This window comes from Pagrus pagrus (genome assembly GCF_965226575.1).
Source record: "Pagrus pagrus genome assembly, chromosome: 13".
In the NCBI taxonomy this organism is placed as follows: domain Eukaryota; kingdom Metazoa; phylum Chordata; class Actinopteri; order Spariformes; family Sparidae; genus Pagrus; species Pagrus pagrus.
Window position 1 is genome coordinate 21,573,122 of NC_140197.1, and position 14,765 is coordinate 21,587,886.

A 14,765-nucleotide genomic window follows, 5' to 3' on the forward strand; every position below is an offset into this window, starting at 1 on the left:
TAACATCGCTGATGTTTGCTGCCATTAACCAATGTTGTCATTATGTAATTATGCAAGGGAACCCCCGTATACTTAGTCTTAGTCATTCAAATAAATAGTATCCAGATGGTCATAGAGTCTGAGGACAAGTTTCCACTGGGTTACAGACAGGGATAGCCCTTTGTGTGTAAACACAGTTCGTCTCCATAGAAATCAAGAGGTGGAGAACTCACATGTCAAGGATACAGACTTTCATCATGACGCACGCTGCACATCATAGTAAATTACGTAAACGAGATCAGTCATTAAAAGAGAAACCGGGAAACGCAGCCTCTCCCTGTAACGTGAATCAAGAGCAAAATCACAACGTAAAGCCATGTAGAATATATTAAATAATCTTTATTAAAAATTACAAAACAATTAACAAACTTTACATGACACTTCAACTTCATTATAAAAAACATTCTTTAAATTATACAAGATAAAATATTGATATATTACTAAAATATTGCTCCTGGTCAGTACACATAAAGGCCTGTAAATTGTGTTTACATTTGTCTTAACTGACATGGTTGCAAAAAATGTTTAATATCCAAATTAGGGATGCACAATATGGATTTTATTTTTTCAGCAAATCGCGATAACCGATAATAACCTGATTCTCACGGCTGATACTGATAACAGATGACTTCACATTTTTGTATTTTAAAATCTTTTTAAAAGTAATTTCTGCAGACCTGAGAGTAAGACAGGCTTAGATATAAAGCAGAGCAAAGATTTGATTTAATATTCCTGCTCTAATAATATTTGTTGTTAATACTCATACTTGACTTTTTCCCTCCTCTCTGAATGAAAATCATGTTGCCTTCCTCTGAAACTGTAAAAAAACGTCCACACCAGCAACAACATGCTCCTTCTCCTTCTTCTTCTTTATGTTTATTGTCGCATCACAAACCAACTTTAAAGGTGCATACAACCACCTACTGTATTTGAGTGTGTAGATGTTGCGCTTGTTAAAGCCATGAAAGCGATTAGGCTTTCTATCAATAGCCAATAATTCAACTCTCCCAATATTGGGTTGATAATTTACTTGTCCAATATTTATTTGACTCCCAAATCTAAAAACTTCAGCACAGTGTTAACAATCCCTTGGTGGCTGTGGCAAGAACATGGCAATGAACTGAATCCAGTCGAATCAGGATGTTTTTAACAAGGCTGATAACGTACGTGCATCACACTAACTAATGCTTATCATTATTTTTCTTCGTGACTAAGCTACTTGTGCTAGACTTGCCAATTAGACAGACAATGAAAGGAAATGTTCTTAGAACACTGTATATACTAACTTTGTTTGCCTTATATTGGCTTCACGTATAAAGGAGGTTACTCCTTTAAATATGTATATATATATATATATATATTCTAATGCATGTTGCAGTAGTTGATGTTACATTAATTGTCTTTGAGATTGTCCCGAGGGAACGTGTCAACCCATTTCTGCGTGCGGGCTTTACACTGATCCCAGTCGTACAGAGGCTGGTACTGAAAGTGACGCTGGGCTTTGTCTGTGCGGACAGTGAAGGAGGTAGAGGCCACGGCCAAGGTGAAACGGTTCAGCAGTGGTGTGTAGTTACATATGGGGCTCAGTATCCACCGGAGGAGGTCATTGAACATAGCCAGGAACCAGAGGAATAGCGCGGGTATGCGGATTCTTCGGAAGTTAAATTTGGAGAGGAAAACCATGTTAAAGTCCTCGTAGTTCTTGTAGGGTGAGTCATCGTAGCAGAAGAAAGCTTCGCCTCCCACCGTCTGCGGGCGCTCCCTCAGCGCTCGGGCTGCTAGTAAATGCATCCAGGCCACGTTGCCTAGTAGCAAAAAACACGAGAAGAGGATTACCACATCGGATGAGGGAAGAAGCACTCAAAAGTTTTACCTGAGAGAGAAATACTAATTATAGCAGTAAAATGCACTTGAGTGCCAAAAGTAATTAGTGTGAAGAATGAGTCCTTGTTAACAACACCAAGTAATTTATGGACCTGGATGGATAAATGTGTCATCTAGCTAAATCAAGACATTGTTTATAGTTTATGCCTTTCACCAATGTTGAATATAAAATAATCTCCAACATAACTAGTGAAGTTAGATAATAATAATTCATTGTGTAAAAGAAACCATATTTCCCTTGTACAACACTTGAGTAAATGTGCTTAGTTGCTTCACCTCTGACCACTTTACAATGACTTCATTAATAACGTCAGCTGAACGCTTGCTACAACCTACAAACAAGACCGGATGTCCTGTATACTAATAGCGAGCTTGCACCCGCAGTGGTTGAGGTTTCTCAACCGTAGATCCTTTCTATGTTACGTCTAAAGATTTCGAGTTCTGAAACATCAGCCTCTATGAAGGGTGTGACAAATATATCCACCAGTACATGATGGCTGTTACTCATGCTCACATGCCAGAGTGATGAGAACTACTTTGGTTATAAGCAACAGATGATAGCATGATGGAATAACAAAGCTCATTAGATGGAAATGAAATGTTCGGCTTATTTAAAGATGCGTTTATGCTGCTACTCCTTTAAGATCGGTGCTGGCTGATACTGTAAACATGGTAGCATTGACACAACCAAGAACCCTAGATTAGATTATCGTCATGTTTATCATTTTGTACCATCTTGTCTACAGACCTTGTGTTTTTCAAGACAACATCAAAGAGCAGCAGTTTTTTTTTACTGTCCTGACTGTCAGTAGTGTACAGTATATTAGTTACAAAGATAGTTCATGTGAAATGCAGAGGAAGTGCATCACACTTCTGCTTTTAGTCCTGGTGTGAACATAAATCATCACGCATGGCTTTTATCAGGTCCTCTTTTGCAGTTTGGTTTACTCGCCTTCGCTTTCGGAGTTAAAAATAGAGCTAAAGTGGTCCAGGAATCTACACTAGGGAACTCCGATATATCTTGAAAGTCGTCGGGTAAAGAAAAAGTAAATTTACCTGCATAGACACGTCCATGTTCGGAGTTTTCTGGGACACCCCCGATGATCAAGCCTCCCCTTTGTAGACCCTGCTTGTAGAAATCAAGCATTAGCTCGTGCCCTTCGCCATAGATCCCTGTTGGCCTCAGAGAGCATGTGTATAAACACTTTCCACCTTTCACCTGGACAGGAGAGAAATGAAAACATGACTTTGTGTTAAGAGTAAGGCAGGGGGCATAAATAAAACATTTACAGAGGGGGATTTCTGTGGAATTGTGAGTGCAGGAGTGACACCACAGCAAGGCCACAGGGGAATGATCTGGTATTTTGTGGCAAAGTTGCACAAGATAGTCTCTCAAGCTCAAGCTGCAATCCAAGCAAGCACACAGTGAAAATTTACAGCCTTCTGATTGCGTTTCCCCTCTTAACCTTCAGCCTCATAGTACTCAGTAATGCACATATCTGGATGGCAATAAATATGTTTTATGTCGTACATGAGCAGCTTTTAGGAATTCCATTACATCATTTTGGATTTATGACTCTTATTTCAACACGTTTATTTACTTTTTTGTTTTCCCAGTGGGCCATTAAACTCAACTCAACAGTTAAAATGTGCTTTTAATGAATCTGCCTCACTCAGATTTATCTTGGAAAATGTTAGCACTCTTAAAAGGCTTATTCAAGATAATCTACAGACCGTGTTGTGAGCAGTTTCATGTAGGAACTATAGTCTTTTTATCATATCCCTGGACAGAAGGAGTGTGCATCTACTCATGGACGAGAGGCTCGGGAAGTAAAATTTAACGGCATCTTCCTCGGATAAGACATTAACTAGCCTCTCGTTGCTGACTAGAAGCTTCCTCCTGCATGGTGATTTGGTTGGCGGGTTCAGACATGAAACTTCTTACAACATGGCTGATATCTCCAAAACTTAACAACTCACACCAAGAACAATAGCACTACATGTCAGAGGAAAAATGTATATTTTCAATTTTGGGGTGAATTGTCCCTTTAAGAGTGTAACCATACAGTGTGCAGTTGTGAGCTTGCAGGAGGAAAACACCAGAAACCATAACCATTTATTTGTGAAATGAAAACATAAAATACCTTCTTGCCGTTTGCCTCAATGACGATCTTCTCTGCCTTCCTCTTGCTGGTAGGATAGGCCATTACGTGTTTTACATTGTAAGGTGTGTCTTCGTTTCCTCTGTAGAGAAAAAAAAAAGAAAAGAGAGCAACAGTCAGAGAAGCATTCAGAAGAAAGTGTGTTTTCTTGACCTTGCCACATGCATGAGAGGAATGTGTTGTGAATAACGGCAAGTGGAAAACTGGAGCTCAGCGAGGAAACTCGGACAAAAAGAGGGAGAGGGATATAGTAAGAAAAAAGAGATCAGATCAAGGAGGCTGTCTGTCCCATCAGACACAGTTTTGCTTTTATCTCTTGTTTGCATTTGTGTTTGGCCAGAAACAGTCTTTCCAACAAGAGCAGACAAAGGTTCATTCTTATGCCGTGACTTAATCTTGTGACATTACCTCACGTACTCCACGTACACGCACCCTTGAAAGCACACAGACACACACAACCGCACACATGCAAACAAACACACACACACACACCATCTGGAAGAATGTCATGATTCCAGCTCATGGCTGAAGGTTTGCAATGTTTTTTATTTCTGCTTTAAGGATTTAAGATTCACAGCTTCTACCCTTCGTAAAGGACCATTCCACAGTTTTTTTTGCATATTTTAATCCAATTACTGTGCCTGTCTGCTTTCCAGCCAACAGTTGGCCTCCTTTTATTTCCATGCCAAGTGAAAATCAACTTTCCAGTGACCAGAAAACTTGCTTGAGACTGACGATATATCTGAGACTGGATATATATACATACATACACAGTAAAAATCATGAATTGTTGTCATACTAACTGTGTTTTTGTGTTGCAAATAACATCACACAACAGTAAATAAAGACATTATGCTTGTTGACTGTGAAGGATTATGTTAAGTTAAATCTCCACACATTGGTTATCATACCTTGGGAAATATCTGGAATATGGTTGACGATGGCTTCATTTAAAGTGGAAAAACAGTCAAGTAGAAAGCACTCAGAGCTTTTACCGCTTTACGTTTAAAGGTCTGAAAGGATTATTTTTATAATAAAATATATACATTTTTTAACATGCATCTGCATCTTGATCCCGACCTGCTGCAAACGTGTACACACATGTAAAAACTCTTTTAGAGACTGTCTACAAAAGCTGGTTTGTCCATGTACAACATTCTTGAAAAGAAGTCTAACAGTGTCACACCACTCCCTACACCTATTAAAACACACTGCTGGGAGACTGTGAGTGTGAAATCATGTAGCACTGACTGTTTATATCATAGCTGTTTATATCCTAAGAGAGTTGTTTTTGTCACAGTTTCCGTTCATCCATGAACCAAAATAATCAAGTATTACTCAGGAAATGGCACTGCACACTCCCAAGTGAGACATCCTCGGAGACTGTCAGTATTTAGAAACAGGAGTCCTCCACATGTCAGCAACAGTGGACTAATAACGCAGCAGTTACGGCCTTTCACAAGTGGAAATCAAGATAAATTGTAAATTTGTACATCCATGAATACAGTGCTAAAATACCATCCACATAGATTTCTTGCTTAACAAAATAAAAGACACTTGCATATGAGTGTTGTGTAATGGAGCTCATTCATGCCTCATATGTGACAGAGCAGCAGGTCTATTTTTATCTAATGTCGGGACAACTGAAGCATGTCAGGAGTTAAGCTACAGACCTGTTGCTAGGTGCAGACGTGACGCAAAACATTTGAATCACATCAGTGTGACAGAGATATAAACTTCTGAATGTGGCTTTTCATTCCAGATTGTCTGCGTGCCGTGTCTCCACCCAATCATATCTTTTCTGTACAGACCTTGTGTTTTTCATGATGGTGCATTCAAGAGAACACAAGAGAAACAGATACGAGATAGTGACCAATGATAACGTAACTGAAAGAGCTTTTCCAAAACGGGAGTGTAAAGTATAACCATGTGTGGTCAGTGAGGACCACATGGACTTGGTTACCGGGTCACTTGGTCAGCAGAATTCAGAAACAAGTAAACACATTTGTGACATTTTTTGAGCTTCACCTGATAAATGGTTCTCTGTTCATGTTGGGACCGATCACTTCCATGCTGCTGGTGTAGACCAGGGACTGGATGCCACACTCCACACAGGCATTGATCACATTCTCCGTTCCTGAGAAGAGAGAAAATATGGTCATTTTAGAGATTTCTGGTGTTGGCTAGATCGGACTGAGTCTTTCACCACAACATAACTGCTTTTGACACAGTTTCTTCCTTGTGTCTGGGGAGCTGAGAGCTCATTTGTAAATGAAATTAAGAGGAATTTAAGAGTCAAATATCAAAGAAACACACTGGAACATAATATACAGGATGAAAGTCTTGAAATTTGTGCGGAAGGATAAACAGGAAATTTACTCAGAGGAGATCCATATGTCTTCTGTTTAGCAGAGAGGATGTTTTCAGAAATCTGGACTCCATCAATGCAACAGTGGATGTGGTGGAAATAAATATGGTCATTGCAAAGTGGAAGAAACAAGATCAATCATTATTGTATCTAATGACTTTCATGGCCTCCAGATTTCCATAATAAGACTTTTAGACTGTAAGTAGCCTGAAGACAACCTTGGGTCAGTTTAGAACTGGCCACAGGCTGTGAAGTTGCATCTGGTAGACTTTGGCAGAGGATTAAAGTCCAGATGACTGTGTGACTGGTCCAAGAATGATAATTGATGCTTTACACTTAAACTTGACATCTTAAAGACACAGAGGCAGTAAGAAAACAGAAGGCCTCAGATTTTGAGAGCTTCAAACATGAAGAAACATACTTCCACGCCTTTACAGAAAACCTGCATAAAAACACCTGATATACAAAACAATATGAAAGTGGTATTAATGGGTTAGTTTACTACTTAAAAAAAAATAGAAAAAACAGATGTTTAACTTTGTCTGATATCTGTAGGATGTATATTTACCTATAAAAAGAGGGTGAGATAAAAGTCTACACATAAGAAGCTACACATCCTCAACTGACCATGAATGTCTGTGGAACATTTAATGAACAACATGAAAACAACATGACTGAATGGCAGCTCAAAAAAGTGCTTCTTAAGGTCACGGTTTGAAATATAAAACTGATCTTGCAAGTGCATTACTGTGCTCTGGCACACCTGAAGACGCACTTGTGAGAAGCGACGTGCCTGAAGATCTGAGATTGCGTGCCGACTCTCGAGTGGTTAGAATCTCAAGTATGCAGCTGAAGGCCAAAAGCACAGTCTTTAGTTCTAACTGGAAGCCAGTGTCTGGATACTGAGTCAAGTGTTGTGCATGTGCAATTCTCGCTAATTCTGGGAAGGAGAGGGAGATTTCGTCGCTGAGGCTGAAGCAGAGGGAGTCGACAGTAATTCGAAACATAAAATAACAAAAACATAAAAACCATTTGAGACAGACACAAGAGGATATCAAATTCTTGAAATATTTCCTCAGCAGGGGAAACCACCCTCTTCGATTGAGTGCAACAGAGTTCAGAATCAAATTGTCTCCCTCGGCTTCTTGGCTTTATACAGATGGATAAAATTTAACTCCGTCTAGCAGATGTTTGATGACATTAGCTGCATGATAATCTACTTCAAATTTATTTAACTGATTGACTTCTGGCACTTTAAACAAAAACGCAAACAATTAGACAGATTTGAGACAGACATGAGCAAGTTATTCAACAATTCAAGCAAGAGGTCCGTTGTTGTTTGAAACACCTACAGCTGACTCAACCAACAGTGGGCAGAGGTATTGTTTGTCCTTTTGCTGAATCACTGCAGACTATTCCAGGCCAGACTTTGCACCTAGCCTGAACACAACCCACGAACAAAAACCCAGACAGGATATGTTGACTGTCATCACCTTCAATTAAATGCCTCACTGTCATGGTCGTTTAAAGCATTTGAGAGGCTGTTGACAACAAGACAAAAGGCTATGGTGTTTCCTTACTCCCGTACGGCTCATAGAGATCTATGAATCATACAAGTAGCCAAATCGACCAATGAATTTATCCAACAAGTAAAGTCTATGTAATTGTTTTAGCCCAACCATTGCACTTGGTGACATATTCTTTCATAACCAAGATCACACATCTGTCTTATTTTGACTTGATCCCAAATACACTACAGAGCACCAAATGTGGGTTAATCTGCACGTTACAACTATAGATGTAAACATTTCAGTGTCAAATGATCTTGGCATTTTGGGCCGCATGTACGATTCAACTTTGAAGGCTGTCCAATCCAGTCTGTGTGATATTAATGTGATTCAAAAGCAACTTCTGCATTAGTAAGATTAATAGGTACTATTGAAATTTTTTTTGGCAGCCCGGCAGCATTCATTGAAAACACCAACTACACCAGGATGCCATGTTCCAGAAAAGGGAGGGAAATGTTAGGAAACTCACATCCGAGATAAGGCAAATATATTGGTGATTTGTGCTCAAGCTGCCTGCGGATTGTAAATCATTTATTTTCTTTTTTCCTTCCTTTCTTTTTAAGGTGTCTCCATAGAGACCTGAATTCTTGTCAGGCTGAAAAAACAATTAACCCTTTATACAATCATGTGACACTTAGGGAAACCTGAACTGATGCGGTTAAGCAGTTAAGAGCGGGCCAACCGTGCTTCTTCATGGAAGACGAAACTCTGCAATGGATTACATTTAAACTAGTCATTCATTTACAAAATAACGTGTCAACAAATTAATAACAAAATATGCACTGAAACTAGCCCTTAATCCAGGTTTAAGCATCAGGAAGAGATCTCTGTCTCAAATGGGCAACATTACTTCTTTATGTTCACCATTTTTTTTAACTCGTAGAAGAACAGAAGTCCTTGAAAACCACCTGGAGCGGGACCAGGCATGGATTTCCTCTGTTTTGCGGTTTCCCAACCTCAAACATTCAGTAAACCGGTCCACTAAATAATGTTTCCTCCCATCCCTTTTCTAAGGAAAAGGGATGGGAGGATAACCACTTCCTTGACATCTTACCGGTGACGTTGACGGAGTAGATGAGGGTCTCTGGGATTCTGTACCAAACATCCACCAAACTGGCCGTGTGGATGACAACGTCGGCCCCACGGGAGGCCTCCAACACACTGCTGTAGTCTGTGATGTCCCCCTTAATGACCACCACCTTTGTCCTCTCTGAGGGAGAAACAGGAAGACAGTCAAAACTATGTTGTATGTATGCAATTCTGAGTGAGGGCTGTTTTCCTCAGAGCTCTACAATGGCACGCAAATACGCAATAGAAAAGGGTGGGAAGGGTTGACTCAGTTTGTTTACCAAACATTGCAAAACATCCTTTTGGACTGATCTGATAGAAGACAACAATGCCTTGCTTCAACAAGAACACATACTGCACATTTTCCGGAAATTCAATCGACTATAATTAAAGATTCATAGATAAAAAAAAGATAGATGGATTAAAAAAAAGCAAAAAAAGCATGTGTTTTAGCAAGCCCAGTTATTTAAACTCTGTAGTATATATCATTATCATTAGCCCAACTCTTCCTCACACTAGGAAACTTCTTTGTGGGGTTTCATGATGTTTTTCCTTTAGTGTTTAGTGGCAGCATGAAGGTCTTGCACCTCTGGCTTATCTTGGCTCCGGTGCACTCTCCTTGAGACACCGTAGATAACAAGAGGAGACAGAGTCCTGTGTCTGACAAGGAACGGGACTGTTACGACACTGCATCTGGAGCTCGCCTTCTCCATCTGTAATTTTACTAATTATATGGTTTTTACTCATTTAAATCAGCTTAAACACCAACTACATGAAACCACACACAAGTGAAGGTCTCATTTTCCTCGGGCCAAGATGCGAGATAGGCCTAAAATGGGCGTTACTGCCAGCTTATCTCTCCTGTTGCTGTTAGCTGATCTCTCTGGGGCCCAAAGTGTACTGCATCAACAGCAGGCCTCAGTACCGGTGGACAATAAACGATGAAAGCTGAACAAAGCATTTCCACTGTGGGAAAGAGGCGTCATGTGGATGGGCTCATTGCTGACGCTGATAAAGGGAAAGGCTTACTGTAGTTGAATGTAATGCATAGCATGCATTTTCACCAGGAAAAAAAAACCTTAGTGTTTTTTTTGTTTCTCATGAAGTAAAGACCAAAAAGATGTCAGAAATACTATGTGAACCACCTCAAGGCAGATTTCCCTGTTCCATGGAAAACACACCACTCCTCATGTAATACAATGACAGGTTGCAACATCTTTATCCTGGCACCGGATATTTGAGGGAGTTGGCTATACAGGATTCACAGCCCTGCTGTCATCTCTGCAGGCTGACCCCAGTGACTATACACCATGTGATGGAAATTAATGTCACACTTAGGTCATGTTTTTTTTTTTTAAGCAATTGACAGAAAACTAGCTTAACAGTTGATTAATGATTAGCCATTAATATGAAGCATGTTGGATATTTTGATTTCAACCACAGGCATGATCTTAGTTTGCTGCAAAATCAGAGTAGGCTACATTAGGAATTAAAAGAACAGATAAAGTTCACTAACACACAAATAATTACCTCATTTTAAATGCAGAGCTGCCGCAACATCTTGCACAACAACATTCAAACTCTACGGAGGCTACTAAAGGCTTTTATCTAAACTAAATACATTTTCTCAAACCAGTATTTTGCATCTTATCTTTGATACATTTGATATAAAGTATAATTTGTAACAAGATACCTTTTGATGTTTTTGTGCCCATCCCTGTTGCTTAATACATTTTTAATCGGTTAAATTCTTAATGACCCTACATGTTACACATATCATTTACACCCCAGGTGTCCCAATCACACATGGCAAGCTTCAGGTAAAAGCAAAGAAACCTGTTTTCACACTGATGAAGCTTTTATAGAGGAAAGGTGGGTGAGATGAAACTCATCAGCCAGAGCCATATGGTTAACTGCATGATATACAGGAAAAACAATACGCAATGGGGCTATTTATCAAAGGAGGTTCATGTGTGTCACACCAAACAGCAGGTAGCTGAATAAAACTGGCAATACGCCAAATAAGAGTTTGATGAAGCCTCTTGATTATCTGAAACTATTCATGTTTTTAAAAGATGACGGATGATCTTAATGTTAGCATAAAGGCTGAATTAAATGAAAACAAGACCTCTACAGTAGATCATATTAATGCCGAATTGAAGATAGACTCATATAAACGTAGAAACTGCTTAAATATTGTCTTTAAAACGTGCCCAGCTTCGCTGATATGCCATACAACTTTAAATGAACAGAAAACGACATTGCGCGTTGGTTGCCACGAAGCGACAGCGTCCGCTCGTCTTACCTGTGCTGTGTTCATTTAAACTGTGGTCTGGGTGTTTGTCAAACACGCGAACCTCCTCCAGTTTGTCCTCCTTCTCCAGCAAAACCCTCAGCAGGTGCCTGCCGAGAAAACCGGATCCTCCGGTGATCAGATAGACGAGACCCCGCTGCTCTTCAGACATGTTGTGAGTGTGTCGAGCAGCTGACTCTGAATCTGCAAACCTGTCTGCCACTTCTCTCTGTGACCACTGAACGCGGCTGCGAGCAGCGCCAGCCTATAAGAAGGGCAGAGCTTTTAAATACGTTTTATTAATAGCCAATAGGAGAGCAGGGGGAGGATACACTTGCCAGTTAATAAGAAATAGATAATTAGTGGATTGATCACATCAAATTACCACTAAATAAACACCACTTCACATTTAGACATACTCAATTAAAGAGTTATAAGTTGTTACTACTAGCTTTATTATGGGCAAATTATATTATTTGGTCAAAATGCAGTCATCCATTACTACATTTGCATGAATGTTCTCACTTTCTAAGAAGCCGTGAACTCCACAGTGAGAAATCATCAAATAAGGCCTTAAAACATTGATTGAGGTGATATGTAATGATATCAAATAATATTATGTTTCTGGCATCAAGTCTTTAAACGTAACCCAGCCCTTCTTCTTTATCAAAAATATCAAATTATATGATTTGGAAGATATTTTTCATTTTGGAAGTTGAGCTGCTTTTTTTGGAAGATGTCTCCTACTTCCCTATAAAGAGCAATTTCCCACATTGTGTATGAAAAATATTGGACCAGGATTTGGCTTTCAACATAATTTGGATGTGACAAGTCAGGCACGTAGGCCCGCTTCCTTAAATTTGTTTTCTAAATGAGCACAGAGAAAACTGACACTTTCAGCAGTGAAAGTGAAATATTCTACACAGTGACGCTCAAACATTCAACTGTACGAACAAGCAGGAAACCAGTTATAGGAAGGGGACTTTAATAAGACTTTAATAAAGTCCCCCTCCAAGATAAGATCCAGGAATTCACTTTATATTAATAAATACACTTGCAAAGGATCTAATAATAGTGGCTGTGAATATGAGGTTGGCATGCACTTGCAGCTGTTTTTGCAAAAATGCTACAGCTGTTCCAACTCAGCGAACATGCCTAGTTTCTAAAATACTGTATAATCTGAAAGATACAGCATAAAATGTGTCACTCTTTAATTACATACAGTACATACTGGTACATAATTTTAAGGGACATTCATCGGTATGTACATGACGAGTCCCAAGATGTTCAGAGATGTAAAACCAACATGTTTTTCAAATCTGAATCATGAATGTTCAGTACTTTCTTCATTTGACAGATATTATAATTGGGTTTTGGAAGAATAAATGTATCCGCTAGCTAGACTGAATTAGCTGATGTTGTACCCAACATGAACCCATACTTATAGGTTACTTTTGGTCTTTGAACTGCTGCCAATTCACTGTCAAGGCCATTACACGCTATCATTTGGAGGCCATATAACCAGAAAACGGGTGCAAGGTCTTTCCTTGTTTGTCCTGTGTAATTTAAAAAGGAAGCAGGTCAGCATGATGAACGCTGACACTAAGCACATGCACTTTGCGGATTTTTAAAATTACATATAAGTTGTTGGAGTAAGTGTTCCTGTAGAGGTTTAAACAAGACCGACATCTCCCACCAGCATGCTAACATGCTGACAGAGACAACTCTAGCATGTTGCTGTTTATCATCTCACATTTGCAAATTAGCAGTAAATGCAAAGTAGGAAACAGCCAGGGACAGTGTATGTTAGTCAGCATTCAAACAAATGTAAATGCACCCCATTTAGCTGAATGGCTAGTTTCCACCGGCTGTCCCTTCGCCTGATGTTAATGATCATCCAGGACGAGGCTGATGGCGATGTCATTAGTCTCGCAGATACTTGGTAATTAATCAAAACAGACATTTTGATGAAAGTTCAGAGAATTAAAGTTTTTAACAATTCATCCTCTGGGGAACATGGATGTCTACTGAGAATGTCATGGCAACAAATGTGATATTTGTTGAAATAGTTCAGTTTGAAAGTGGTGGACTGACCAACGGGCCAAAAGTCAAAGAGCCATAACGCTAGCGTGGCTTATGAGATCTAAAACTTCTCAGATAATTTGCCAAAACTCAATGTGTAACTGAGATAAGAACAGCTGAAACATTAGAGGTTTATATTTATTTTTTTACAAACCATGTCAATATCAAGATTCACTGAGACATTAGCTTTAGGTATGTGGTGAGGTTTGGGGACCCTGAATTCCTGTTGAGACTCAAAAGAGCAATCCAATCATTTAGCATTGCACTCTCATAACATTAATTTACTCAAGATGGACAAAAAGGATCAAAATCAATGCCACAATGGCAAACATAGCTTTGAGTCTAGTCTGGTAACTGCTTGCAGATCCACATCTGCTGATTTATTTCACTTTCAAACTTGTGTTCTTCAGCCCCAACCAATGCTGCCTCAAGTGACGTCACATGAGGCAGCATGTCGGACTTTGTTTAGCTCCTCCTGAAGCCACAAGCAGCTTATGACTTGTACACAAACTTTGATGCGTAACCTGGTTAATTTCTCCTTAAACTGGTCAGATGTTTAGCTCTCCTGTAAAACTTTACCTTCCCATTTCCTCACATCATACCATAAGGTCAGAGTGTTTCATGTAGATTAGCGTGATGGCTCTTGGCAACAGTATTTGGGAACAATTGCTGTCACCCCTAAAACAATAAAGCATTTAACTGTGCAGTTCAAGCACTATATTTTGTACGTGACTATCAAGAGGCAATATCCTGCTGTTTCCAGTTTCAACCAGCCTTGTTGTGACTCAGAGGAAAACATCATTCCATTTTCAACAAAAACATGTTAAGTATTGTTTCATGACTTCAGATCAGTTCTGGTAAAAAGTCCACCCCAGAATAACCAGACTCCCTGATTTTAACAGAATGATGCACCCAGCATGTTTAGCAGATGTTTTGTCAGCCTGATAACCCTTTCCGACTCAGGTCACCATCTGTGCCGTGAGCTTCAGCAGCTCCCCTTTCCCTGTCGTCATCTGGTGACTTATGAAATCTAGTGTTTGTAGGTCAGATTTCAGCACTTCCTCTCGTGTGTCTCTCAACAGGAAACATCAGAGTTGCAGGTGCAGAACAGGATGATTTCAACTCTGTCGAGGAGGAAATAGGACTTTGTAGTTTCCACCACGCAAGCAACTTCCTGTTAAAACACCACAGTTTATCAGCAAGTTATTTATATGCACCGTCTGTCTGGTATGTAAAAACCCTCCCAATTGGCTGCAAGGATCCTTAAAACAAACAATACTTGTCCTCCCACACTGGCTGAA

The 14,765-nt window shown here is 39.6% G+C and overlaps 1 protein-coding gene across 1 annotated transcript; it reads right to left on the reverse strand.

Moving 5' to 3' along the window:
* Window positions 1-358: 358 nt before the first annotated feature.
* On the reverse strand, window positions 359-11,624 carry hsd3b7 (hydroxy-delta-5-steroid dehydrogenase, 3 beta- and steroid delta-isomerase). The gene is made up of 6 exons (XM_084371898.1): window positions 11,395-11,624; window positions 9,076-9,231; window positions 6,114-6,222; window positions 4,068-4,167; window positions 2,980-3,142; window positions 359-1,844 (listed from the first exon to the last, which is right to left on the reverse strand). The coding sequence occupies exons 1-6, from the start codon at window positions 11,552-11,554 to the stop codon at window positions 1,432-1,434; spliced, it is 1,101 nt and encodes a 366-aa protein (XP_084228024.1). The 5' UTR covers window positions 11,555-11,624; the 3' UTR covers window positions 359-1,431.
* Between the last annotated feature and the right edge of the window lie 3,141 nt (window positions 11,625-14,765).

Coding starts and splice junctions, on each gene's coding strand:
- hsd3b7 (XM_084371898.1), bottom strand. CDS start 11,554: ATGTCTGAAGAGCAGCGGGGTCTCGTCTATCTGATCACCGGAGGATCC. Junction 4,168..6,113: donor AACAGAGAACCATTTATCAG/GTGAAGCTCAAA, acceptor TTTTCTCTACAG/AGGAAACGAAGACACACCTT. Junction 3,143..4,067: donor TTGAGGCAAACGGCAAGAAG/GTATTTTATGTT, acceptor TCTCCTGTCCAG/GTGAAAGGTGGAAAGTGTTT.